The sequence below is a fragment of the Arvicanthis niloticus genome, chromosome 10, assembly GCF_011762505.2.
Source record: "Arvicanthis niloticus isolate mArvNil1 chromosome 10, mArvNil1.pat.X, whole genome shotgun sequence".
NCBI lineage: Eukaryota > Metazoa > Chordata > Mammalia > Rodentia > Muridae > Arvicanthis > Arvicanthis niloticus.
In genome coordinates, this window is record NC_047667.1 from 49,183,945 (window position 1) to 49,211,917 (window position 27,973).

At 40.5% G+C, this 27,973-nt stretch overlaps 1 protein-coding gene across 5 annotated transcripts in view; it reads right to left on the minus strand.

The window, feature by feature from the left end:
* The window catches only part of Dnm3 (dynamin 3), a 457,535-nt gene that overhangs the window by 387,913 nt on the left and 41,649 nt on the right, over nt 1-27,973 (minus strand). For all 5 annotated transcript variants that reach the window (XM_076941476.1, XM_034513132.2, XM_034513130.2 and 2 more), the window contains exon 2: nt 9-82. In XM_076941476.1, the coding sequence (XP_076797591.1) occupies nt 9-82 (74 nt within the window). The remainder of the gene's footprint in view (nt 1-8; nt 83-27,973) is intronic.

Consider the following 27,973-nt stretch of genomic DNA (forward strand, 5'->3'; position numbering starts at 1 on the left):
TTACCTACCTGCTTTAGAGGTGACAAGCTGGAGTACAAGAGGTCTTCTGGTTACAATGCCTGAGCCTCGAGGAAGGAAGTCCCTGAAAACAAACAAGAAACAAGAGATGAAGGCATTATGGGATTGTAAACTGGCTCCATGGTAATTCTTCAAGTCTCCAATCTTTCAATGTATTCTCTGTCTCAAAACAACTAGACCCATCTTTGAAAGGGGCTCTTGCAAAGTTCAAAATGAAATATAGCTTGTATGAGCAACTGATCTCTTATTGCATAGTTTCCTCAACAAAAGACACCAGTCATTTACCTAGGTAGGCTTGCTTAAGTTTCCCGGGGTTGCCTTTTCATTTTCACTTTCAGAGAATCTGGATTTTGTTTTCACTTTTAGAGAATCTGAATTTTTAAAATGGTCTGATACTGAAATTAATCCCAGAACTTCTGATAACTACAAAATCAGTATTAGCTTTGGCTTCAACATCAATATTAGCACCACCAAAGATCTGGCCATTATGAAGAGGTTGGATGATAGTGTATTTCCTAAATCTTCTAAATTTTTTTCTCCAATAAAAAGACTCACAGAATGTGGTCTTGAATGTGAGCAGTCATTAAATCATAGAAATTAACACTGGAAAGAATATTGCAACTTCAGCTGTCCTTAGTTCCTGTCAGGTGGGAGACTTTCAAGAAAAATTGTGTTGAAAATAACATGTTAACATAGGCTAAACCACACCAATAAACCTGCAGCAAAGGAAGTATTGCATTAAATTATATAGGCGGTATCACATGCATCATTATTGATTCTACAATGTCAAAAACGTCATAAGCACTTGTATCAGCTTTTTGTCTGTGTTAGTATTTTCTCTTATTGTTGCTGTGTATTGGGAATTGAACTTAGAGGGCAGTGGTGGATTGTCTAAGCACTTTCCTGCTGACATACATAAGTATACATATACACATATACATCATATACATATATACATTACATATACATGTACATATACATCATATACATCATATACATATACATCATATACATATACATCATATACATATATCTGCATCCTTCTTGTGACTTTTTATTTTGTAATAGGATCTCACTACATTGCTCAAACTAATTTGAACTTACTCTGTAGCCCTGACAGGTCTTGAACTTGCAAACCTCTGGCCTCAGGCCCTGCTTATATCATAGTTTTAAAGCATATTTACTATGCCTTGAAATTATAGAGAGAATGTGACAGAATTCTATTCAAAATAAACCTTTGACTCAATGACTCAGTGGTGATGTGTCTCAAAACAGAGTTTGAAGACCATGTAAAAGTTAGAATTTGAGACACCCAGTACCCAGCCTTAGTGGTGAACACTCACACTTGATGGGAGGGGTAAACTCCCAGGAGACCCTAACATTTGCCAGGGTTTGCTCATCAACTCCATGGTCACACTGGTATATGAGAAATCCAGAGGCTTCAAAAAGAGCTTCAAAAGAATGAAATTTCAACACATAACAGCTTATTAAATAAACACAGTTCAGATGAAATGTTTCAAAGCATGAACCATAAGAGACACTGATGTTCTCAGTGGAGAGTCACAAAGATAAAATTAAGCAAAGTTTCCTCTATAAACATTATTTTGCAAGTACTAAAATATATTCTGAAAGAGTTCATTATAAGGAACAGTCCCTAAACTAAGCTGATGGTTCCTTAGTCCCAAGGGCCAAGAACCATGTAGAAATTACTACATGCTGTTGAAATACAGAAGAATGAGAAAAGATGTTTGTGTTTGAACTAAAAAAATAAAATGCCTCCTAAATAAATAGTATTTTTATTCATAAATAAAATTGTCTTGACTGAGCATGGTGGTGTACATCTGTAACCCCAACACTCAGAGAGGTGAGGCAGGAGAATCCTGAGTTCAAGGCCAGCTAAGCTACACAGTGAGACTCTGTCTCAAACAAAGAAACAAAAACACAGAACAGAGCAGCTATGTTCTGTGCCTACAACCAAAAGGGAAGGAGTTCATTTGAAAGTCAAAATGAATGAAGGGAAAGCTAAACACCAGAGTAGAAAGCTGAAAAAAAAAAATCTGTGTTTCTGTGAATCAAGTTTGAGGCTTTATAGATGCCAAAGAGAAATGCAGGGTCTTAAATGCCTGAATACTGCCATTTAAAAACTGAAATGTTCTCCAATAAAAGACGGATAGAGGAAAAGGAAGTGAAGGGGGGTGAAGAGACTTGGTGACTTTATACCCTGATGCAGTAGCCTGTTTCAGCTTGTGTTTGCGACTGACATTTACATGATACAGTCTTAGCAGCAACTCCAACTGGATATGATTGACATAAAACATAAATAATACTTTCAACAACTAACAGGTTTTAGGCATCTGGCTGAAACCTGTATTTTAATGCTTTTCTCCACCAAGCAAGAAAAGAACCCTGCATTGTGAGCAGACATCCGTCCTCTTCCTTATTCACAGCCTGCCTCTAGCACATACTCTCACCAAGCATAAAGACATTGGGTGATGGAATTTGGCTGCCTGGAATTCTCTTCCGTTTCACAGGAGCCTCTACTATAAGACAAACCACTGGAGAGAAATCTCTCTCTAATAAAGAAGTAGGTGCTCAATCTGGCCCCCCAGAAAACACACCTCCTTCTGATGACCCAGCAAAATTGGAACCATATGTCCAGAACCTTCCTGCCCACTGTGTGAGCTGGGGGCAGAGGACCTCAAAGGAGAGACAAAGATCACCGGTTTCAATACCAGCTCCTTCGCTGCACAGGCAAAATTCTCTCTAAATGTGTTTCAGTGATTCTAACTAAAACACGGATCATATGGCTCAAATGAAATGCAGCATATGGCAACCCGTTAAAAACCCAGGCTCCATAAAAATGCACATCCATATTGTCATAATTATTGCTGCACTGTGCTCATAATGTGCCCCCCTAATATTGTACTAGTCTCTTGCAATAAACGTTCTAAGTCCCTAGTTACAAAACGTTAGCACTTTATGAATCGAATCTGAGCTGAGGGGCTGCAGACCCTGTTTGAAATACCCTCTTGGTGCAGGCCAGCTGCAGAGGTTTGGAATGCTCGGCTTGTTATCCCTGCTCCATCCACCCCAAGCCAGGCACTGACACAAACAATCTTGAATAATTCATTAGCCACTGAGTGCAATCATCCACTTGATTTTCATCTCTTCTGCTCAGTAGACAGTTGGCTTTTTGTCTCACGTCAGCATGTCTTATGGGGAAGTGAGTTTTCTACATTAAAGTAGGAGAGCTAATGTCTGTACCTTAGTAGTTTTAATTTAATACATATGTTTTCTTTATTATAGTCTAATTCACATACATAAAGAGATAAGAGGGAGCAGAGGTCCCATTTAAAACACACACACACACACACACACACACATAATAATGCAAGCAACCAACCAAGAAAGCACCTGTCATTCCAGTCTAAGCATGAGTTTTTCAGACAATAAGTACATGCTTTTCCTACTTTCATAATTCCTAAGGGAAAAGGAAAAAAATAATTTCTATCATCCTATAGAAAGAATGGAATTTGTAGCATTTCTTACTGGCCTTTTCAGATTTGGTTGCCAAGAAATAGTATTTTTGCTCCAGTAGGAAATGGTTGGACTTTGGAATCCCCATCAGGAGAATGCAGCTGCTGTCTCCAAAAAGGTACACAGGATTTCCTTCTGCACAGCAAATAAGTATAGAAATGTCTTGCTTCAACAGAGAGGTAAGTGCCCATTAACCAGATGATCTTGGTGCTTTGGCAAGCATACTCATGACCTGTGCTTGGAACTCCTGTCCCAGCAGCTTCCTCTGGCCAGCTCCTACTAGAACTTCGGCAGTTAACTCTGTCTTCCTTCCTTAGCTCCCCCAAATAAACCTCTGTCTAAGCTCTCAACAAACACTGGTCTGTTCATAGATTTCTCCTCAGACCTATGTGCTCCTCCAGGGCCAATTTGATGTCCAAGTATTTCATTAAATGTCTACCTCCCCTTTCAGGGAGGCTCCTGGTTGCTTGTTAGAGTCTTTAACACACATGAGAAGCAGTCTTGAATTTGCCTCTTCAACTGGAAAACAGCTAAGTGGCATTAAACAGATAAAAGAACAGTGGATCTTGCAATTTATCAAACATTGGCTGAAATCATTGAATTTGCTATTTTAATATGCTTATTTAAGATAAAAAAAAAAAAAAGCATTCGCCAAAGTATGAAGTATGGAACACAGTGTTGATCTGTATTACTCCTTCTACAAAGACGTGGAATAGAATTTGAAGAAAATAATTTTTTTTTAATCCAAGAAAAATCATACTTCTAAAAATTAGTCTTTACATTTAAAAAAATGAATCTCTTAAAATTATTGCTTCGAGTATAATTTTCTGTACTGTAGAATAATCCCTGTGGTGGTAACATCTCAAAACACCTCACAAGAAAGTGAGGGAGGTAAGAGACAGGGACAGAAGCAAAGAAAAGCAGGTAAGTACTAAATACTGCCTGCCCTGCCCCAGGGAGTGCTGGGGCCCTGCGTCTCATTCTACTGCTGAACAGAATGTGCTGTTAAATGCCTCTGTGCTCTCATGTAGGAACCCTGAGCCTCAGCAGCCTACACTGCCACTTCAGCTGGAGGAAGTCATAACACCAAGAGCCTCTGATTCTTTGGGAAATTTCCACTGCAGTTTCCGTCTGCCACATACGTATTGGCCACATTAAGGATATTAACATTTATTTATTTGTAAAAGATCACATGTTGTTGACACCAGCCACTCTATAAAGTGATCGTTACTGACATCACTTGGGAAGTACAAGATCATAATGACAGAAAACTCGCTGCTTTTATACATCCGAAAACAGTGACATCCACCCACAAAACAAAATTTCTAAGCAACCAAATTAATCATGATCAATAGTTCCCACCAAAGCATTTAGAATGTAAAGTTTCTGTATCCAAGATCTATAAATTGAATGGAGACAGTCCTCAGTTTTCAAATACTATGCTGTATCCACCAGAATACACTCAGCTACAAAATTAGCTTATTTATAAATTTTTAGCACGGGATCAATGAGTCTTGGTACAAAATAGAAATACATCACTTTCCCCCGAAATCTCACATTATACTTTACTCTCTTTAACTAACATGAAAATAAATTGCAAGAGAGACTATTAAGTTGGCTGCTGGTTGCCTAGCCGATGTCCATGTTTCCTTTCTTATTAACACAGCCCAAACTTCAATGGGGATCGCAACATCCCTAACATTAATAAACATAGTAACCATGATCCCTCAGACTTCCTTGCAAAAGCCATGCCCCTCACTGTGTTCTGCATGCTAAGATGTCTTTGGAGATTGCTGAGTGCCATCCAGTGGTTTCCCTAACACACTCTGGTTTCACCCAAACATACTCTTTGCCCTTCCTCTTCTTTCCTCTGCCTGTCAGTTATCTGTGATTGCAGTGCTGCAGTGACCATCTCCACACAGTGAGGCAAGGCGATCCTGTGGATAGAAGCCGTGTGCCCAGGACAACAGAGAGAATGCACCACAGAAAACCTAGGACACTGATAACAGTCAGTGGAGCCAACCTGACGCTTCCTGGGAAGGAGAGGGAACAAGAAATGCTTTAGACTCGTGTTTGCAATTTGCTTTTCATTGCTGCCTCCTTATGAAAACATTGCTTGATTGTTTTACCTCCTCACAGTTTCCCTTGGCAAATCTGATATCATAAATTTATCTGAAGATTTGATGTACGTATTCGTTTTTTAAACTTAAATAGAAGATTCCTCAAAAAAAACAATTTTAACCTCCTCAGGAGAAATACCAGGCCTATCAATAATATTTTATGGGCCAGAAAATAAGAGAACTGAGATTATTTAGCATTCAGTCCCTCGAGCCATGTTTTCCTGCAGAGATCCCAAAGAGATAAATATGGAGAAGGCAAAGTCCACCAGCTTTTGCCTTGAACCCAATGGATTTCATTTCCAAGACTGGAAAGATGGACAGAATGAAATGAACCCTGTACCTATCCTATAAAGTAGGCAGACTAACAGAACTCTATTGCCCTTTTTCAGTGAAACCAAGATCACAAGCCTTTGTATTCCCACAGTGTGATGACTAACAAAACCCACCTGGACCAATTCAAACCAGTCAGTGAGAAGATACAAGGACACAAGAGCATTCACAGGGTGACCGGGCAGAGTGGTGCAGGCACCCACTACATCCTTTCCCCTCCATGGAAAGGCTTAGTAGCCCAATATCTGTCATTGGTTCTGAAGGTCCATCACTGTTCCTTGTAATAGGACTGGAAGCGAGGTACATAGGAGAAAGCAGAAGTGAGCTAACTTCCCTGGCCTATACTGTGCAATTTTTGTTCTTACTTCTCTAAGACTTTAAAAGAAAAGTGACATATACTATTAAAAGCCAGGACAGCACAGATTAATTTTACCATTAAAATACGGAACAGAGTACCACAGGATGGAACACACATCCTGCTTATTTATAAAGACTGGGAATGACTTTCTAATTTTCCTGTGAGTTCTCGGACCTAGCCCTTCCTCTCTGGAAGCTCCAGCCATTATTTCCTCAAACTTGTCATTAGAAGGTCAGTCTCTCAAGTGATTTCAGGCTGCTCTGATGTCTTCAGTGTTGATGCTTATCACAGAAGCCCTTCTCCAATGTCCCCTTCTTCACCAGATTCTCCCTCTCATGGTAAATATCTCTAGATATGCCAGCATAACCAGATGTTTTTTCCTTCTGTTCTCAAGGTTCCAAGATTCCTCCAGCACATTCCTCCCTAGACACACTCTCTTAGGGCAGGACTGTCTAGCATATCATAACCTGCCACAGACTTGGCAAACCAATCAACTCCATACAAAACTGGTAACTTCACTAGAGAGATAAACTTTATAGGATTAAGTTGGTTAAAAAAGAAAGAGAGAGAGAGAGGAAAGGAGAAGAAGGAAGGAAGGAAGGAAGGAAGGAAGGAAGGAAGGAAGGAAGGAAGGAAGGAAGCTGTTTCGTGTATATTGTATTAGTCAGGCTTTTCCAAACTGTGGCAAACATCTGGGAGAAGGGACCCTGAGAGAGGAAAAGTTTACTTTGGCTCATGGTTTCAGAAGTCTTGGTACATAGCTGATCGGATCCACTGCTTTGGGGTTCAGGTAAAGCAGAGCATTGTGGTGGGAAGTCCGTGATGGAGCAGAGCTGCTCCTTACAGCAGAAGAGTATGGAGCATCTTCCTTCTTCCCCTTTATCCCCTCTGGACCACAAGATTACTGATGCCAAACACATACAGGTGGCTCTTCATTGCTTGATAGTTAATCACAGTATAAACACTCTCAGATACCCCCAAAGGTGCACTTTAACCATCTCCCAGGTATCTCTCAGTCCAATGAAATTGACAATAATAATCACTTATCTATTTTCTTTCCTTAAAAGTATTCATCTCATATATTTTTTTACTTCATAATCTTTTATCATTTACTGGTATTTTAAAGAAGGAAAGAATAAAAGAGGGGGAGCTAGCTCAGTATCTAGTAGATATGTATGTGTGTATAACAGAGATATTTATAAGCATTTTACTATTTATCATTGTTATCCATGAAACTATGTTCTAAGTGAATGTGTTTGGAAACTATTACCAATACCTTCAAACTCTGAAGTATACTAATAGTAACTGATAGAACATACCAGAATAAAAAGATATAGTTCTTTCTGGCTACTTAATAAATAAGTGTAAAGGCTGAAGTCCAGGTCCCTAGAACACATGAAAATTCTAAGTGAGCATGGCAGCTCACCTATAATTCCAGCCTTGGAGAACAGGGATAGGAAATCTGTGGAGCCAGCTGGCTGGAGCCAAATTGGCAAGCTCCAGTAAAGAACCTGTCTCAGTGAATTATGTGAAAAAATGGTTGAGGAAGATATTTTTATACCAACCTCAGACCCCCCCCCCCATACACACACACATTTGTGAATATCTGCATTTGTTTGTAAATATTCATACATATGTTGTAAATATACATGTGTGCATATGCACACACACAGAAGGAGGAAGAAGAGGAGGAAGAGAGGGAGAGGGGAGAATAAAAAGGAAAGATGAGGAGGAAGGGGAGGAGGAGGAGGAGGAAAAATAAAAACTTGCAGTGAATACATCTGCAATGACACCTGGTGCCAAACATGTCAGTATTTCGGTAGCAAAACATGGATACTCACTAAGAGAGATAAACACAAACTGAGTGGCCCTTTGTCACTGAGGTGGCGTTTGCCAATAGATGAGTTCTGGATAATGTAAGTTTTACTAAATGTGTTACAAAAATAGTATTTGTTTTTTAACAGTACTCGGCATATTTAAAATTGTTGAAGAGATGTAAGTACTCATAGTAACACATAGCAAACAACAAGAGGTCAGAAAAAGTTAACTCAGCATCACAGCCATTACTGGGTTGTTTTTACAGAAGCATGATAAGTTGTCTTGATGTTTATTTAGTAATTGTTTGGTCATATTTCTAAAAACATATATCTCTCCACATCAGTAAAAGGTGATCTGCTCTTGCTACCACAAGCATTTGGGTTAAGGGTAAGTTGCATCTAGTTATTTACAGTGTGTGTAAGTTTGTGCATAGCGTGAAAGAAAAGTCAATCAAAATAGACCTTTAATCATTTTGCCTGCATCCTTGAAAGTCCCTAGCTACCTAAAGACATCATTTCCTGAGAACTCTCTAGATCATTCTACCTCCTCCTACAATAAAGGGTTAATTCAAAACATGGAATAATCTTGAAAACTAGCAAAAGCCTCAGCACACATTCCAACCACAGTGTGCTTGATTCAAACACAGAATGAACCAAACCTCCTGGTATCCAGAATATTCCACACGCGTGCGGCAAGTGTTATTTCTAGCCACTTAAAAGCACCACAGCAAAGAGCTCAGATTCTTAGAAAAGAAAAGGTCTCCATTCCCATGAGGAGAGGCATTTATTACCCCTTAATGGACTTCTTTCATTGCCTTTCCACTGACGCATCTCTAATTGTTCCAATTATAACTGCAAGTAAAAGAAAGCCCGTAATGGTAAAAGTGTGTAGTTCAATGTGTGCATTGTGAGAAGGGGTCTTACAGCATAAACCACACACACACACACACATGAGTAAGTGCACAACAGGCAATATCACAACAGAGAGGGAGGAGGTAGTGTGGGCAAGAAGCGTTGGGCAAGAAGTCAGCTTGGGTGCCAGCTGTGAACTCACCACACCCTTGAATCTGTAAGACACCAAGTTTCTGTCTCTCTAAAATGTAAGGACTAGAGGAATAGCATTTAATACCCTCATCAATTCTAACACTCTTTCCGTCTCTGGGGCTGGCCGTCAGTCAAGATACTCAGAATCCAACTGTACTTTCTAAGTAATCTTGTGGCTTCCTACTACTGATTTTGTCTTTTCTGTGCTCATATATTTAAAATGTTTTAAAATTTTAACTATGTATCTATATAGGGTAATGAATTAATGGTGTATTACTTCAAAATCATGATGCACAAATCATTTTTTCAAACCGACACAATTTCCTACACTGATAATACTTAGTAACTCTGTAATAGCAATTCCTGGTTGTCAACCTGACTTTATCTGGAATGAACTACAACCCAGAATTGGAGGGCTCACCTGTGATCCAAATCTTGAGGCTGGAAGACACAAGTTTCTGACCTGGATCTTGGTCGGCATGGAGCTCTTGAGCCATAGTGGCCATGAAAAGCTTAGGCCCAGGAAAGGTAGTACACCCCTTTAATCCCAGAAAACTAAGGCAAGGAGATCTCTGAGTTCAAGTTCAGCTTGGGACAAAGCAAGTCTCAGATCCAGGTGTGGTGGTGCACACCTTTAACCTGGGCCACACCTTCTGCTGGAGACATTGGAGGAAGACTCACTCTTTGCTTGCTTGCACTTATTAGCCAGCACGTCTGTTGGAATCCACTTCTCTAGAAGACCAGCTGAAACAACCAGCCTCGTAAAACTGAGCAACTATTTAGATTCTTGGACTTCCCATCCACAGCTGCCCATTGTTGGGTTAGTTGGACTGCAGACTATAAGACATCACAACAAATTCCCTTAATAGACAGAGACATTCCATAAGTTCTGTGACTCTAGAAAACCCTGACTAATACAATCTCTGAAGGAAAATAAACACCAATTAACTGAAAATTAAAACTCCTGAAATTTGGTAGAAAAAACAAAAACCTTCTGACACAGCATGTGGGATGAAATATTCCTCATTCAAGAATTCTAATATTAACAAATTGACTCAACAAAATTTAAGAGTGTCAAATTAATTACCTATCTGCACAATTTAATCACCTTTGTTATGATGAATGCAAATGTACAGTTCTCATCAGAAGCCACGTGCCAGTACCTCAGGAGGCATAAATTCCAGTCATCACCCTCCATGAGTTGTGTTCTGGAAGTTAACACTTAAGATTCCTATCTTATCCTCTGAGTTCAGAGAATTTGAAAAACAAACATCCAAAACATCCATATCTTCTAAGTTTGGGATCGTAGGCAATAAGTAAATTATGAGACCAGTTTTATTGATCATGGCCAACATAGTTTTATAATACAAAACCAGCAGACTGCACTGGAAGCGTACAAGCACATCACACATACATGTGTACACACACACATGCACACAGACAAACATACACACAAACATATGCAAACACACACACATATAAACATGTACACACATATACACATATACACACACATATACACATACATACACACAGACATACATATATACACACATACACACACAGACATACACATATACATATATACACATATACATACACACATACACATATACACATATGCACATACACAAACACATACACACATATACATACAAACATATACACATATGCACACACATATACAAGCTGTGTATTTTGTAGAATTTGGTTTCCATTTTGCATTCATACACATTGGAGGGTCACAGTGGACAAAGGTGGAATAGTGAGGGCAGAAAGGGTTTGACAGGTCAGGAATGGGAGGAGAGGAAGAGAAGGGAAATACAAGGAGGGAATAATTGACCCTTAAGACCTTTTGAAAAAGTCCCGTGGAAACCTAGGATCACAGAGAACATATTATTTATCATTTTTTAAAAGTCTCTGGAAAACTTCAGTCCATACCACTTGTGAATAAATATATGTTGTGGTATTTTACATCTATTCCAATTTTGTATTTCAACATAAAGAGGTTACCCCTGAAGAAAGAAACAGAGAGTTTTAGAGGTTTAAAATTGTTTTGTTTGTTTGTTTGTCTGTCTGTTTGTTTTTATCAAAGGCTTTACATTCCTAAGCGATGGCACCATAAGCCCTACGGGAGCTAAAGTTTCAAATAGTGGTTCAAGGTTAGCGTCGATGAGAAAATAAGATCTGCGTGATGACGTAGAAGACGTCGCCTGCTAGAAGGAATAGTGGGTGGAAAAAACTAGGGATTAGATGAGAGAGATAAAGAGAAAAGAGAGAGCATGGGCCATCGAAGGGGTCGGGCTTTCTATTTATGAATTGGAGAGAAACTGAAATACTTTGTGCGGAAGGTGACATGACCTGAACTACAGTTTAAAAGGATGGTGGCAGCTAGTAAGAATACACTATTGAAGTCCAAGAAGAAGGCAGAAGAAACAAGTTAGAAATGTGAGAGTAACAGAGTGCAGAACTTGGGGCCACAGGAGGAGCGATGGAGGTGGTCCACAGAGTGGGTGGAGATGGTCGGGGTCAGGATATATTTTAAAGCAGAAACCGTTGAAAACTGTGTCTGCCTTCGCATGCAATATAACAGGACAAGAGCAACCAGTCTCAGAAAGAGTAGAGTCTGCTGCTCACAGACCCTGGCTGTGTTTACAGTCAAAGTTCACAGTCTGGGCTTATCCGGGGAAGAAGTTTCTCATTTCTCTGAAGGTCTGTGAACCTTTCAACCGAATGGCCTGCATAAAACACATAAACAGAAGCCTTTTCTCTGTTACTGTAATTATGAATTAGAGACATATTCACAGTACAAAAGGCCTGGGAAACAACAACAAATAAACATTTCCTGAAAATTTAGAATCTTTTGGTGAAAATAATGTTGCCAGAACAAATGAGGTGCTTGCAAGATTTTAATGCATTTCAACTTAAAAAAAAAAAGTAAATGAAGCATTGTATTAGACTCTTCAAATTAAAGTAAACTACTAATGAGAATTTTTGCTAAAGTTACCTCACTGGTTCATCTCAGTCGTAATCCTAATTTGCAGTGGGACATGAAGAACAGGTCTCAGGGACAAGAAGCTGTGGGCCTTTGTGATAGGTTATTTAAAAAGTTGTTTAATAAGGAAGAATTGAATGTGTTTTTAAACAAAGAACTACGTGTGTGCGTGTGTGTGTGTGTGTGTGTGTGTGTGTGTGTATCATGCTAACATTTGACAAGCATCTCTCTAGCATATCTTTGAGCGTTAGAGATAGAGAAGAGGTCAAGGACCCCAGCAACAGCCCCTTCCCTTAAAAAGCACATAGTTGTGTGCATCAGTCCTTCCCATGCTAAGATCCCACTCCACCTACATCAGCCACGGGCTCCTCCTTAGAACTAAACCTTCCCAACAGTCTGTTGCATGCTTCAGTCACTTTAATCCCACTCGTGCCTGCCCTTCACCATCTACTTGCTCCAAGTTCACAGTCTGTCTCCAAGTCCTGTCTAGCCAGGCTCTTTGTCCTATAATAAAGGTAGTTTTTAATCAGTCCAAGTAAAATATTCTTAAAGTACCTCCCTTGCCACTTGGGGGAGAGGGACAATTTTCTGATAGTCATTGCATTAGATAAGAAGTCCTCTTTCTAATTTATAAGAACCTTTCTCTAACTCCAAGATCATGTTGAGGACATAATAAACTGTTTTTCCTCCACACCATAAATAACCTCAGCTTTCTCAAGACATGTCTCCTGTGTACCAGATTCCTCTGTTCCATGGTGATTGCTAATGGAACCCTGCATTCCTTCTCTTTAATGTAGGTGATTTAATTCGGTCCACACAGCCAACCTGATTCAAACAGGGTAGGACTTTCTGCACTTGGCCAATTAAGAAATGAGAATTATTTTTAGACTCCCTAATCACTGCTTATACAAAAGAGAGACATGAATTTTGAATGATAAAGAAGCTTTTCCAGGTTGTCAGGTAAGGCTGAGAACATTCTGGAATGAATGCCTAAAGACTGGGGAGGTATTTAAAATGTGTGTGTGTGTGTGTGTGTTTGTGTACATATATAAATATGTATATATGTATATTATGTATATGTTTATGTATATGTGCATAGGTAAGAATGCATGTATATGAGGTTATATAAACTGCCCCACTAGAGTTAAGATGTAAAAAATATCACATCACTTTTTTTGTCAATTTTAATTCAATGTATACCTAAGACTAAGATTTAGCTTAGAAGTCTAAGATTACATTCTTTGACCCATCTGACTGTATTAGAACCTCAAGGGTGTTACAATGAAAAAAAAGAAGGAAATCTTGTCTGTGGTAGCCCCCACTAAGGATGTTCACTGTCTGTAGCTTAGGGCCTGGTTAGAGGTGATTTTGTTCCATTGGTGATATCCTTTGCTTATCCTCTCTGCTGAGCTGGCAATGAGTATCTCCCCTGGCAAACAGCTCCCTTTAATGCCCACATAGCCATTACCACTTCAGATACCTCCAGGCGCCTCTTCAAGAGAATTCTAGCCTTAACTATGGACAAGAGGAGGAGGAGGAGGAAGAGGAGGAGGAAGAGGAGGAGGAGGAGGAAGAGGAGGAGGAGGAAGAGGAAGAAGAAGAGGAGGAGGAGGAGGAGGAAGAAGAGGAGGAGGAGGAAGAGGAGGAGGAGGAGGAAGAGGAGGAGGAAGAGGAGGAGGAGATTATGTTAAGTGAAATAAGCCAGTCACCAAAAGACAAACACTGCTGCTCTCTCTCAAGTACTCACTATCCAAACTGGGAATAAAAATAACTAAAGTCTTTGATCAATTAAATAAAAACTCTCTCTCTCCTTTTCAACAAAGATTATCACTTGGGAACACATTTCTGCAGCATCAACAACACTCCAGGCTACTACTTTGATTTGAAGCCATTGTCTGGAGTTCAGACTCTGGCTTGTAAAGGACAAAAGCATTTCTCAGGGCCAGAATTCACCGTCTTGGAAGGTTTCAAAGCTAGTCCTGCCTGAGTGTGAGCAGAGTCGCTGCCACTCACTCAGGAGCACTCTTATTTTCATTTCATAGAAGTTTAGCTCTGTTCATTGGCAATTACCAAAGAGCAACTAAAACACTTGTTCCTTTTCAAAGGTGAAAGAGACACTGCAGGCCTCTCGTATTTGGTTTTAAACAATCTCTGCCACAGATTGCCTCTTAGACTATAGACACCGAAAGGAAATGACACTGTGCTTTACAATGGGAAAAAAAATGGTGAGTCTTTGCTGCTCCGAAGCTAAATATTTTGCTTTACAGTGTCAGAATAGAGTCTGGAATAGGGCTGTTTTATTATTAATACTCTGACTACTTATAAATCTTCTTATCACCCCAGAGGACAAGACTGACCGAAGATGCACTGTGGAAATGGAAGCTTCAGTGATGTCTAGACAGTCGTCTCCTCTTCATCTATAAACAGGTTGACGATACCTGCTACCAGTAATTTATATAAGGAGCGCCAAGACGTGGGCATCCTGCAAACAAATCGAAGGGAGACCCTTTGGGAAAAGACAGGTTGCAGCCAGTATTTCATTGTTGGCATTATTTAAATGTAGTATGCGAGGAGTTTAAGCATTCCTTGATAGACTTTTCACTTGAATGAAAAGCCAGTTACTGAATGATGTTAAAGCATAGGGATGTCTTCTGTGCCTGATAACCCTGTAGAGTTTATGCTACCATTGCTATCTCCTTTGGAGGCATTTGGCCGTCTCTCCAACCCTTCTTAAGCTGTCTTCATTTTGGGTACCACTTCTCCCAGGCATCACACTTTCCTTCTTCACCCCTGGTCATCAGCTCCTCTCTGGTAATGGCTGTGGCCTCTGAGAGTTATTTAGGAATGGCTGGACTCTGGCAAATAGCCAGAAGTGTTCTCTTGACAGCAGTCCATCACTAGGATTCTGGCACAGCATCTCCATTGCTCTGTGCCCACTTTATTCGCTTCCTGCCTTTTAGGGCTCTCTTCTCAGGTTATGTGGAAACATTGCAAATGTAAAAACAATTTCCATGACATAATGCATAATGCTCTAACTGTTAAAATTACAGAAAGCTTGGCTTTCTCAATTCTAGCTAGGTAAAATATGACTGCAATCGTGTCAGCTTCCTGAGGACTCAAGGCATTTCAAAGCATTTATCATATGCACACATTATCAATATTAGTTCTCTGGGCTGTAAAAGAGTCAGGTATAATGGTTCTTACTACTCCCCTGTCAAAAGTGGGGTAAGACTGGAAAGAGTCAAGGGACTCGCTCTACACCTCTGCTCATTAGTACAGAGTTTGAGCTGGAGCCTGACATCCTGGTTTTCACCCCCTCTCTTTTTCTAAGAAAGAAATGCTTTCCAAAGAAGTGTCTCCCATCAGGAAATAGCATGCCCCCACTGACTTAAGGGGGTGTGTCAGGGATATCCTCTGCCCCCATTACCTAGAAGTTGATTCTTTTCCATTGGGAAAAAGTATTTGTGTAGATCATGTATTAAACTAGAGAGAAGAGATCTGGAATGCGAGGGACCTTACACTTTTACTTGGAAATAAAAAAGTTGTGGCTCAGACACAAGCCCATGGCTTACACTGTAGCATTAACGAGGATGCGGCCCCATTAGAGCACAGTCTACAAACTGCTATATTTAGAGGTAGTGCCACTTTCTGAGGCCTTTCAGGGACCTCAATACAGTTATTCATCTGTGCCCAGAATCCCAGTACTTAACACCTCCTCCTCTCTGGGAGCCTCCTCCAGCCAGTCATTTCCACACTCTGACTCTCTTCACCTCTTCACCGTTTCCAACCTTTTCTCTTTGGTGTTTTTCTTGTGTGTGTGTGTGTGTGTGTGTGTGTGTGTGTGTGTGTGTGTGTGTTTTCCAGCTTTCTGACTTCTAAACAAAGGCCATCGGCCACCCTTGTGGCATGGCGGTACTCCTGCACCTGCAACCACTCCTCACCCTTCCCCCACAGTGAACTCCAAATGAAAGATTTTAAAATACTACACCTCCCTTCCTGATTCCATAACGCTCCAAACTTGGTAGAAGAAGAACAAGAAGAAGAAGAAGGAGGAGGAGGAGGAGGAAGAAGAAGAGGAAGAAGAGGAGGAGGAGGAGGAGGCTAGAATGTATCTCACTTCTTTAAATAATATGTTAAGTCATTGCCCCCTCTGTCAGTCTGTATCTCTGTCAGTCTCTCTGTCTCTGTGTCTCTTTGTCTCTCTCTTCCTCTTCATCCTCTTCCTCATCTTCTTCTTCCCCCTTCCCCTCCCCCTCCCCCTCTCCCTCTCCCTCAATGGCACTTTTTGTCCCCAGCCAATTGTCTCTTCCTTTCTTCTAGGAGTTTTCTTCAGCTTTCTACATCTTCCCCCTCACCCCCTCCCTGATCATGGTTACTGCAGCCCCAGTCTCCCAGATGTCTAACCACGTTCCCATAAGCTACTTGGATGGAGTGAGGATTTATATCAGCTTACAGTTTACAGTCCATGGTTGAGGGGAGTCAGTGCAGAATCTTGAGACAGGAACCTGGTGGCAGGAACTGAAGCAGAGACCATGGCGGACCACTGCTTACCAGCTGACTCCCCCCACGCTGAAGCTCCAAAGCTCAGCCTGCTTTTTTATACATCCCAGGATGGCAGCACCATCACCGCAGGCTGGGCCCTCCAATGTCAATCATTAATCAAAGACAAAGCCCCACAGACTTGCCCACAGGCTAACTTGATGGAAGTGATTACACAATTGTGGTTCCCTCTTTGTTAGTAATTATTTCCGGTCAAGTCAACAAAACCTGTTCAGCCCACACGGCATCACAGGCATCCAACACTCACTGGATCTCATACTCTTTCCTCTCTGAGTCTAGCCCTCCTTGTTTGTTGCTGTGGTTGTGAAAGGCATCCCGGCCACTCGCTCACTAAATTTGAGTCTGATCTTCCTCCCAACCCTTACTGGCCCAGCTGAAACCTCCTCACACATCTGTTGCCAGTTCTCACCCGTTTTTGTCCCCTCTTTTGCTACACACTGATCTCCTCACAGCTCCCACAACTGGCATCCCCTTGGGCTCCTTGCCTTTGCAAACATAGCCACCACTGGATCAAGTAGTTGCTCAATTTTCCTTTAAGACAGCTACAGCCTCAGTCCCCACTAAGACATCTTTTATCCACCTAAGATGGTCTACAATGTCTCTATGCTGCATACCCACATTGTTATAGCCATCTTTATTATGCATTATTTGTTTCTTTTCCCAACCAGACTCCCAGGGAACAGGGACCATGTGTACTTCATTCTAGATTTTCTGAAGCCTAGTAAATGTCCTGATCCATCATAGTCTCTGATTAATGGTTTTTATGGGGTTTTTTGTTGTTGTTGTTGCTGCTGGTTTTTGTTTTTTTCACAAATGAGCAAACCGAGCCTCTGTAACACCCGTTGTCCACTGAGCGCTTTCCTCAGATGCTGTCTCTCTTAGGAATGCTTCCCCAATCCCATCCCTGCTCTCTCCTCTGATGATTAACCTAATTGCAAAGCAGTGAGGGAAAGGCAGGTGCTTACTTTTATACTGCTAATCTACTGGGGACACAGGAAGAAAGGGGAAATTCATCTGTCATTTCTCTTGGAACCTGTCCTTTGCTCACCTAGGACTCTCTCTAGGAAGGCAGATTCACATTTGGAAGAAAGGAAAAGCCCCACACAGCATAAACCTCCCCTCCATTTAAACAGGGCAGCAGCCCACAATAGAGCTTTCAAAAGGCCTTACAGATCCCTGTGTGGTGTTTCTCATGAGCCATCACATGGCAGCGCTGAGGAAAATGCATCCCTGCACCAGGCAGGACAAAACAGAGATGAAGCCCACCCGCTGTGTTCCTGCTGACTCTACTGAGGCAAGGCCACTGCTCTCAGCTTGGAGAGAAATAAGCCTCTCATGCAACAGGACTCATGCAGCCCCCCCCCCCCCAAAGGCTCAGAACCTCCCGGGGGGGCGGGGGGGACGATCCAAGGGTGGCCATGCTCTGCCAGCTCCCATTACCATCAAATACCACTCAGGTCCCTTTCTCTTCAAGAGATAAAATATAGCCTCCTGACCAATTATCACTAAAATAAAATTGTTATTAGAAGTCAAATAGACATCCAAAAGGAGAGCCCTCTCACCCAAATCAAGATTAATCATCAAGAAAGAGGCAAATGAATAATTCTCAAGGGAAAAATGCTTGCAATTGAAAAGGTAAGTTAACAAAATCCAAATGTGCAGTGTGACATCACAATAGGGTAGATAGATGGATGGATAGAGGATGTAAATACACACACACACACACAAGCACACACACGTAGATATATACACACCTTTAAACCATATACTATTATAGTCTAACATAATAAAACACCAGAATGTTAAAGGCGGCTAAATTTCAGTGGATTGGATTATAGCTGACTTGCTTTTCCTTGTATTTTATACATCTTTTTCTAAATGTTCTTTCAAAACCGTTTATTTTTAAGAATAATGGTTTTTAAGTAAATCGGTCTCCTGACAAGATCCTGAGTCTGTAGGTTTTTATACGTATATTTCATTTTTGTTTACATTCTGATGGCTCAGAATAATGTTTACATGAGTCTTACTGATGTTTATGGGAGCGACCATAAGAGTTATAGAATAGTATGTCAGCAGCACGACACCTTCAGATATTGAATTTAAAGCTCCAGAAACCAGGTTAAAATGAAAACAAGAATGAGAATTATTTTTATTTTTCCTATCAAGAAGTTTTCTAAAGCAAAGTCAGTTAACCAAGAGGAAATGTTAATACTAGCCAATCGGGGTGAATATATCATATCATATCATATCATATCATATCTTTGTCTACTGGAGAAAAGTCAGATTAGCAATGTTAAGTGAAGTTCTTAGCAGAAGCAAAATAATTTCCAGCTATTTCCCATATGCCATGGGCCCATGACCTGCCTTGTGAAGATTCAGGAGGGTTGAGCCCTTCTCTACCTGAAAACGTTACAGAAAACACATGAGAATGTCAATAAAAAATGCAAACAGAAGTATTCATCCACAGAAAGTTGCACAGAGCTCTGTTAGTCCGGTACAACAGCAGTTAGTGAACAACAACAACAAAAAAAATAACAATAACAATCCAACTATGTGGTTGTATTTCTCTGTTCATCTAGTTGGTTTTCACCAGCCAAAATGAACAAAAACAATATTCAGCCCTCAGGTACAGTTGGAGACAAACCAGGGGAAGAACAATGGAGACAGGTAGGACTCACCACTGAAGGGCTTCCAAAAGCTCAGGGTTACTGACACATGCTGGATTTTACGTAATCTCATGAATGGCTGGGATTATTTGGAAAGATTTGTGTTTTTAACTCATTTGCCTGGTGTCTTAGTCATGGTTTCTATTACTGTGTGATGATAAAACACCGTGACTAAAAGCAACTTGGAGAGGAAAAGTTTCATTACAGTTCTACATCACAGTCCATCCCTGAGGGAAATCAAGGTAGGAACTCAACCAGGACAGGAACTAGGAGACAGTAGCTGATGCGGAGGCCATGGAAGAACTGTTCTTCACTGCTAGTTTAGCTTGCTTTCGTATGTCATTCAGGATTGCCAGCCCAGAGACTGGCAACACAACACTACGCTGGGCCCTCCCTCATCAATTATCAAGAAGATGTACCACAGGCTAGCCCATGGACCTATATAGGTGAGGACATGCGGCTCCCTCTTCTAAAATGACTATAGCTTGTGCAAGTTGACATTAAACTACCCAGTACAGTACACATCCATTCACTAAAGCATAGAATACACTCATCAACCAAAGAAGTCATTCTCCACAGTGGGTTTTTTTTTTTATCTAAAATCAAAAGACTGACAAGGGACAGACATGATTATCCATCACTGTCAAACCCCTGACATTTGTTCTTCTTATTAAAGAAAGGTCTATCCTATAATAGTTAAAGTCTGTTAAGAAAAAAAGGCTTCAAGTAAAACTGGATTCAAAAAGGCTACATAAACTAGTCCATAAAAATCAGCTAGTCAGAAGCCATGAGTCCTGAGATCATTTTAGCCATCCAAAAGCTGGCTGACATTGAGGTCAAAGCCCAAGATGGTTAATTTAAGGTTCTAGATCCTAATTCTATGTCACACATGCAAAGGATGATACAAAAAAATATATTTGTTGAATGAAGAAACATAACCCTATTTCATGTAGAAGAAGTAGCTGGCTAGAAGTTCACTTTAAAATGACTCAAAATATTTAAAGTGTTCAGAGGTTCAAAACCAAACCAGAAGAAGGGATTCATTAAGGCACAAGTAAGGGAGGCCACTTGAGAAAACAAAGTTTCACTCTGTTACCTACAATTTTCTAATTCATAGCTCAGAGTGGCAGAGCCCAGCACAGGTCAGATACGTTTGAACTAACATGTACTCTACTTTGAAAATGTAAATAATCTGGAGAGGAGAAAGGAATGTGACTTTCAAAGTAAGTATTTTATCAGAAAAAAAAATTGCAGGAATTTTTGTCAGAGTGGTCACTAAGTATGTAAAATGTGACTATATAATTAAGATGACAAAATGTTTATAAACATAAAAGTTTTAACTATTTGTTCTTATTTGTCATTGATTCTCAACCTTCCCAATGCTGCGACCCTTTAATACAATTCCTCAGGTTGTGATGTCCTCCAACCATGAAATTATTTCATTGCTACTTCATAATTGTAATTTTGCTACTGTTATGAATCAGAATGTAAATATCAGATATGCAGGATATCTGATATGCAACCCCCTAAGGGAATCGAGACCCTCGGGTTGAGAACCACTGCTATATGTAAATAAAACATAGGCTTAGTCCTCAAATTATGTTTGTTATATGAGATTACTAGGTCAAAAGTATTCAGTAATTGGGGCAGTTTTTCTGTGAACACATGACAGTGTGCATTATCAAAATCTAGAAAGCTTTAGAGTACAAAGGGTACACTTTAGCTATACGATTTTTATAAAGTCCTTAAGGATATCAGAGGATCTCAGAATAGGATGTTACATATAAAAAAAAACTAACACAATCTAAATCTGTTATAAATGCACGAAATGACCTCACTGAAGGACCTTAAGCGTAAGAGAATGCTGGTCAAGTAAGTGCAAAGGCCTAAAACCGGTGAGTCCCGAGGCAAAGCTGCTGTGCTCCAGTTGATACAGCCATTACCTGTGAGGGTACAAGTTAACCTTAATAAGCTTTGTGTGCCTATATAAGAATAAATAAATTAAGGAGATAAATAAAATAGTGACTTGTAGAAGCCAAGCTTGCCACTGGCAGAATGGGGAGTCTCTGGTAAGGAAGAGGAGGTGGCTAGAATTACTGATGTGTTAATAGATTAGAGCTGGAGGCAACAGTATCAAGTGATGATTGGCTTAACACAGACATAGATGATCTGTCTGTCTGTCTGTCTCTGCGTGTCTACCTCTCTCTCTCTCTCTCTCTCTCTCTCTCTCTCTCTCTCTCTCTCTCTAACACACACACACACACACAAATCAGAAAAATCTCATTTAAGGGGCATTCCCCAAGATGTCCAAACAAGACTCCCAAAACTGCTGAAAGATTTTCCAAAACAAGGTATGTCTGAGGAACTGTCACATCTAAGAGAAGTCAGAAGGGACACAATGCCAAAGTGTGATGTGGTCACCTGTATATGAAATAGAGAAAGAAAGAAGGCCAGAATCCATGGAAACCTAAATAAATATGTGCTTCAACTCAAGAAAATGCATTGAGTGGTCCATTCCCACCCCAGTGCAAAGTCCTAAGAATCAGTGGAGCAGACGTGAGGAATAGGACTTCTCCCTTTTTTGTATAAATCTAAAACTGTTCTTGGAAAAAAAAAGGTATTTATTTAAAAGATGACTCAGAAAGAGATAAGGGGTAAGTACTCCAATAGCTGCCAAGTTCACCTCTGAGAGCACTCCCTAAGGGAGGCTCAGACCTGATGAGGAGGCCATTATGGCCTTTTCATTCTTATCCTCTCCCTGTTTTCAGTTGGCTGCACCCATCCAAGAACAGCTTTGTTGAAGAAAACCTAAGAGGCAGATGCAACCAGGTATGATATTAGCATGTCTGCAATCCAAGAACTTGGGACTGGAGCAGGGGTATCATGAGTCCACAGACAGCTTAAGCAATACAAGGAGACCATGTCTCAAAAAAAGATTTAAAAAAAAAACTTTTTAATTAAATGGTAACTATATGGGAATTTTTTTCAGAAATCAATTACTCTTAAAACAGACACCATATCTCCCCCTTCTCTTTCCCCCCTTTCCCCTCCTACTCGCTCTCAAGTTTCTGGCTTCCTTTTCTTCTATTATTATTGTTACATATATACACATATATTTGCATAAATATATAAATACAGCCTGAAGAATCCATTGAGTGCTGCTTGTATATGTAAGATTCAGGGCTGACCACTTGGTAGTGGATAATCAATTAAGGGTCTCATCTCTGAGGAAACCTAATCCTCCTGCTTTCAGTGTTCCTTAGCTTCCTCTAGTTCTTTGTCCTGGGGAGAGGCCCTGTGAGATTTCCTCCTTCCACATTGACATGCCTACTAGAGTTACAGCTAGCACGACTCCTGCACCTAAGGCTCCAGAAGCATCGCTGAAAATAGGGTGAAAAGATTGTTCGAGCCAGAGGACCAGGATATCTGCTGTGAGAGTGCTGTCTCCTAGAACAGAGCAGACATCTTGATAGTCATGAAGGGGGCGTGACCAGATAGTCATGAAGGGGCGTGGCCAGATAGTCATGAAGGGGCGTGGTCAGCACTGTCTTCCCTGAGGTCCTGGTGTCCAATTGCTTACACTATTGTGGCTGACACTGACCTCTAATAAACAAGACCACATATACAGAACTGAACATTATTATTACTCTACCATCATGAACTACGACTATTATGATTCCCAAACACATCCATAGGGGCAGTACTCAAAGGATCAACCTAAGGATATCTTTCCCCAGTGAAAGTTGCTTTCAAGCTAATTACATTGACATCCAATACGTCCTATGGATTCCTTTTTCATTCAGAGAGTTGGGGAGTAGGTGTATCATCTACCTTCTTGTAAATACATTCCATTAAATTCACAATTTGAAATTAACTTCACCTGAGAGGTTACTAATTCGAGTTTGCATGAATTTGATCACATTTTAGCTCTAGGAAAGCATCTGGTTTTTCTCTAGGAAAATGAACTAATCTTTTTTTTTTTTTTTTTTTTTTTGGTTTGTTTTTCTGCTTGGCTAGAAATATTACGTCTACATAGATTTACAGAATAAGCTTGTCTCACAAGAATGGAGAAGCTTGAAAAAGCTAGGTCTTAAAATAAAACCAGAAAACAGATTCACTATGAAAGTTATTCTTAGTCCCTTTCTCACAGTACAATGAATGAGCTGGGGTTTAAAGTCTGAAATGGCTCCCAGACAGGCTCTAAGGTGATGCCAGTGTTCACCTGCCGACCCCCAACCCCTGATTTCCTGGACCTTTGAGTGGCAGGCCCCAAGATCATCGTTTGACTCACTCATCCTGTGATAAATAAAGAGAATTGCCCTAGAAGCTGAGACACGCAAATTCTTTTTTCCCCTAACTCCTTCTACCCCAATTCTTAGCACTCTGGGTATCATCTCAAATCTAAAGACCTGGCTTCAAAGTCAGAGCCAGAGCAAGCCAAATGAGTTTGCAGAAAATCTCAGTTTGCTTTATTTTGCTCTAATGAACACCATGACCAAAAATAATTGGGGGAGGTGAAGGTTTATTTTAGCTGGGAGGTTACAGTCCATGACAGAATGAAGCCTAGACAGGAACTCAAGGCAGGAGCCTGATGCAGAAACCATATGCTGCTCACTGACTTGCTCAGCTAAGCTCTCGTAGCCAGCCCAGGCCCACCTCCAGCTAGGCACATTCTCAGTTGAGGACCCTTCTTCCCAGGTGACTCTGGGGTGTCTCCAGTTGACAGCTGAAGCTAACTATGACACAGCACATCCACCTACATCCATGAAGCACGTCAGTGACGTTAAATATAGAAACTATTAACACCAGGTCAGACAACGTCCTATCTTTTAGCGTCTTTGATTAGCCCAGATGAGTGTTCAGCCAGTCTCTACTAAAAATATTTCCAATAGAGAATCGATTTTTAAAAGATCTTTCCATCTTCGGGAGACAGTGGCCTTATCTCCGTCTGTCTTCAATAAAGAGATGTAGCCTAGTGCTTTCGAGAAGAAAACAAAGAGCTTTTTCTCTTTCTCCTTGTTTTAACTTCTCATGTTTGTCATCTCCTAATCTTCTCACCATCTTCACTAATTCTCTGCTTCTGGCACCATACTGCCAAAATGTTTAAGTTCTTTTTCTGTGAACCTGTAGGAGTAGCTACCTATTCTTCAAATTTTAAAGTATGTCCTATTAAATGCATAAATTAGAGCCTAGTTTTTCTACTAGAAAGTCACTGCATTTTATGTAAATATGAAGAATATTTAAATAAATATACTAGCTTTTTTAAATAAATGTTCTTGTTTGTGTGACATTCTCTCCTATTTAGATCATACATAAGTAAATTATTAGATTTCCTGGGGCTTAGTGTATGTCACTTGAACAAACCAATATAATCTCTTATGACATTTTCCTATTTGTATATAGTGGACTTTGATTTTATATTTTCATTTTTTTATTATAGACCATCCTCACTACTCACAGCCTATTAAAATAGCTACTTTTTATTAAACTTCTTTCAAATGACTTTTAAAAAAAATATATGCCCAGGAGCTAGTGAGATGACTCAGCAGGGAGAGTACTTGCCACCAAGTCTGATGACTTGAGTTTTATCTCCGGGACCCAAATGATGGAGAGAACCAACTCCCACAAGTTGTCCTCTGACCTCCACAGGTTCACTGTGCTATGCCTGTGATTTTCGTATTAAGGTGGACTCTAATGTGGCCACTGTTCCCTAGAACTCCTCCTGAAACCACATCACCAAGATATTGTTGATATCCCTTAAAAGATAGAAAACTGTGATTCTCTCCACTTATGAAAAATGTTGCTGCCAGATGTTCTGGCATCTGGCTAACTTTCATGCATACAACACTCTGTGTTATCACATTTGATCCTCATGGAATCTGACAAGTTTGCAAGGAGCAGCCTTATTACCCCCAATGCTGAAAACAGCTAAATGAATTACTTCAGGTCAGAAGGTCAAGTAGAGAGGTAGCAGGAGCCCCCCCTCCCACTTGTCAATGGACTGCCTCCTCCTTACAGCAGAATTCTTTCCAGCTAATGTCAGGGTGCTAAAAGACCTCCCCCCCCCCACCACCACCACCATTCCCTGTATCTGCACCAGCTCTGTGTATATTGGGAAACCTTTTTAAGTATTTCAAATAGCTGCAGAGTTTGTTCTCTAGGAAAATAATATTTCCTCTTTCCCTAGCAGAGAATTCCCTAACAGAATGATTTCATGCCTATTTCCATTTCATGTCCATTGTATAACCTGCGATCTGGCTCCCAAACTCATTGTAAATACAATGCTGCCCTTCTTATTTTTCAATACACTTCACAAGTAAATTCTTTAGTGATAAAGTAAAACATAATTTTCTACTACTTAGTTTTGCCTAGATACTATATTGTAATAAACAAACTGATTTCCAACTATAGGTAACAGAAGAAGAAAAATATCAAAAGTGAGAAATGAAAACTTGTAAGTCAGAGGAATGTAGCCTGGCTGTAGGAATCTTAAAATGCAAAGAAACAGTCACTGAATCCCATAACTTTAAGGGTAAGGGCACCATTTCTAATGCTCTGAATCTCTAATGGGGGCTGTTCTGAGCCCTGCAGAAGGCACCCCACCCACATCTAGCAGGTAACTGATTTCCCCTTCACAGAGCAATGGTTTTCCTGATAATTAAGCAGCCTGACAAATTGACCTTCTTCTGTCCTTGTACTTGAGGAGAACCTTAGTCCTCAATCACACATCACATTAGAATACAGTTCTATAATAAGAAAAAGAAATAACATTTTGCAAAGAGATGTGCGGTGCCTCTTTCAAACATTAAGCTCACAAGAAGGAGGAGAAAATAAAGACAGCCCTGTGTGGGGTTAAAAAAAAATTCCTTTCAGAGATCTGCATGCATCTGAAGTAATGCTGATAGGGTGCTCATTAATCAGACGCCTTGGAAACGAAATCACTAAACATGCATTCATTACCAATCACTTCCTGGCTTAACACTCGGGCTAGAAAAAATAAGACATCATTCTGTTCCATCTTACACCAAATTCAAACCATAGCCAACCAATCATAAGCTCTGATTCTAATTCTAGTATAGATTCCCAGACCATCCTAAAATTCCTAAGAGTAGTGTAAATAACCAACCCAAAGGTAATTTACCAGGATAATTATTCCAGACACATTCTTTACACAGAGGTGACAGAGGGACAGGAAAACAATGTGTAAAACATGTGTTAACTACAGCACCTCTACTACCTATCAGTTCTTTCTGGTCATATGTCTGCATTCACTACCTTGTGCCAGCCCCTCACAATTCCCTATTCTGGGCCCCAAACCACATACTCATTAAGATGCCACCTTACTTGAGGATTAAATTCATATGGACTTGGCACCTATTTATTAGAACCTATTTATGGAAATCTTGACAACTTTAATTTCTTAAAGCTACCTTGAGTTCACTTTTTCTTCCCATGCATTAGCAGCCAACATCTCCGTTTATACTCTCACAGCATGGTAACCAAATCTACTTTCTCACCTGGAGACCCAGGGAGAGAAGAGCACACGCTGCACTTTTTAGCTCATTGCATTCCAGAAGCCATTCTCGCCTTAGCAAAACATTAAAAATATAAGTTGGAACAAATCGTTCTCTGGAGAAATGCCGGCCCTCTCGATAGCTTGTGGGAATCTTCATCAGGCTCTCACCAACCTTTGCAGCTCTGGGTACAGTAGCCTCTCCCATAAGACCTGTCAATATCTCATCCTAATCCCAGCTCTAACCTGCTCTTACTGGGACATCTAGAGAAAGGTTAGAGTACCCCTCACCAAAACTCATGCTCCATCCCTTTCCTAGCAGCCCCCAGCATGTATCAGTTACTCCTCAGCCTCTGGGGCTGGAAGGGTCACATGACAGAGCACACCTGTAGGAGAAAAGCAGTGTTACACACATTTCCAGAAAGCAGCTGGCTATTTAGAGATAGCTGTGAGGTCCAGCTTTCATAAAATGCCTGAAATCCAGATGGAGACCTATCCTGGCACAAGCTTGACCTACCGTACCCCAGTACCTAGCCACATGAGGAGGCATAAGCCAAAGAAGACAGAGCAGAGCACTCTTAAAAACACTATGACGGAAGTCCAAAGGTGCCGCTGTTCCTGGTCATGTGACATTTTACAATGATCTCATCAGAGGTCTTGACTGCTAGGGTGGGTCTTGTGCTCTCTCCCTACTTGTCTGGGAATAAAATTGAACTAAAATAAATAGGGGCATCATGTAGAAAAAAAGGAAGATACAGCATAATAGTCAGCATAGGTATGTTCTTGACTAGAACTGTTCTTGAATAGAAACCATTATGGGCTTCTAAGCAATCTCCTGACAGTTTTAACTGAGGGTTATATCCATGTCCTCGATATAGACTTTTCTCATCAGCAGGTGAGCGTGAAGCATCTTCTAACTCAGCACAGCTACAGTGGTCCTTCCATGCCTTCTCTGTGCACCAGAGATGACCCAAGCTTTGGCTGAGAGGTGCTAAAGAAAGCCAGATAACACTGT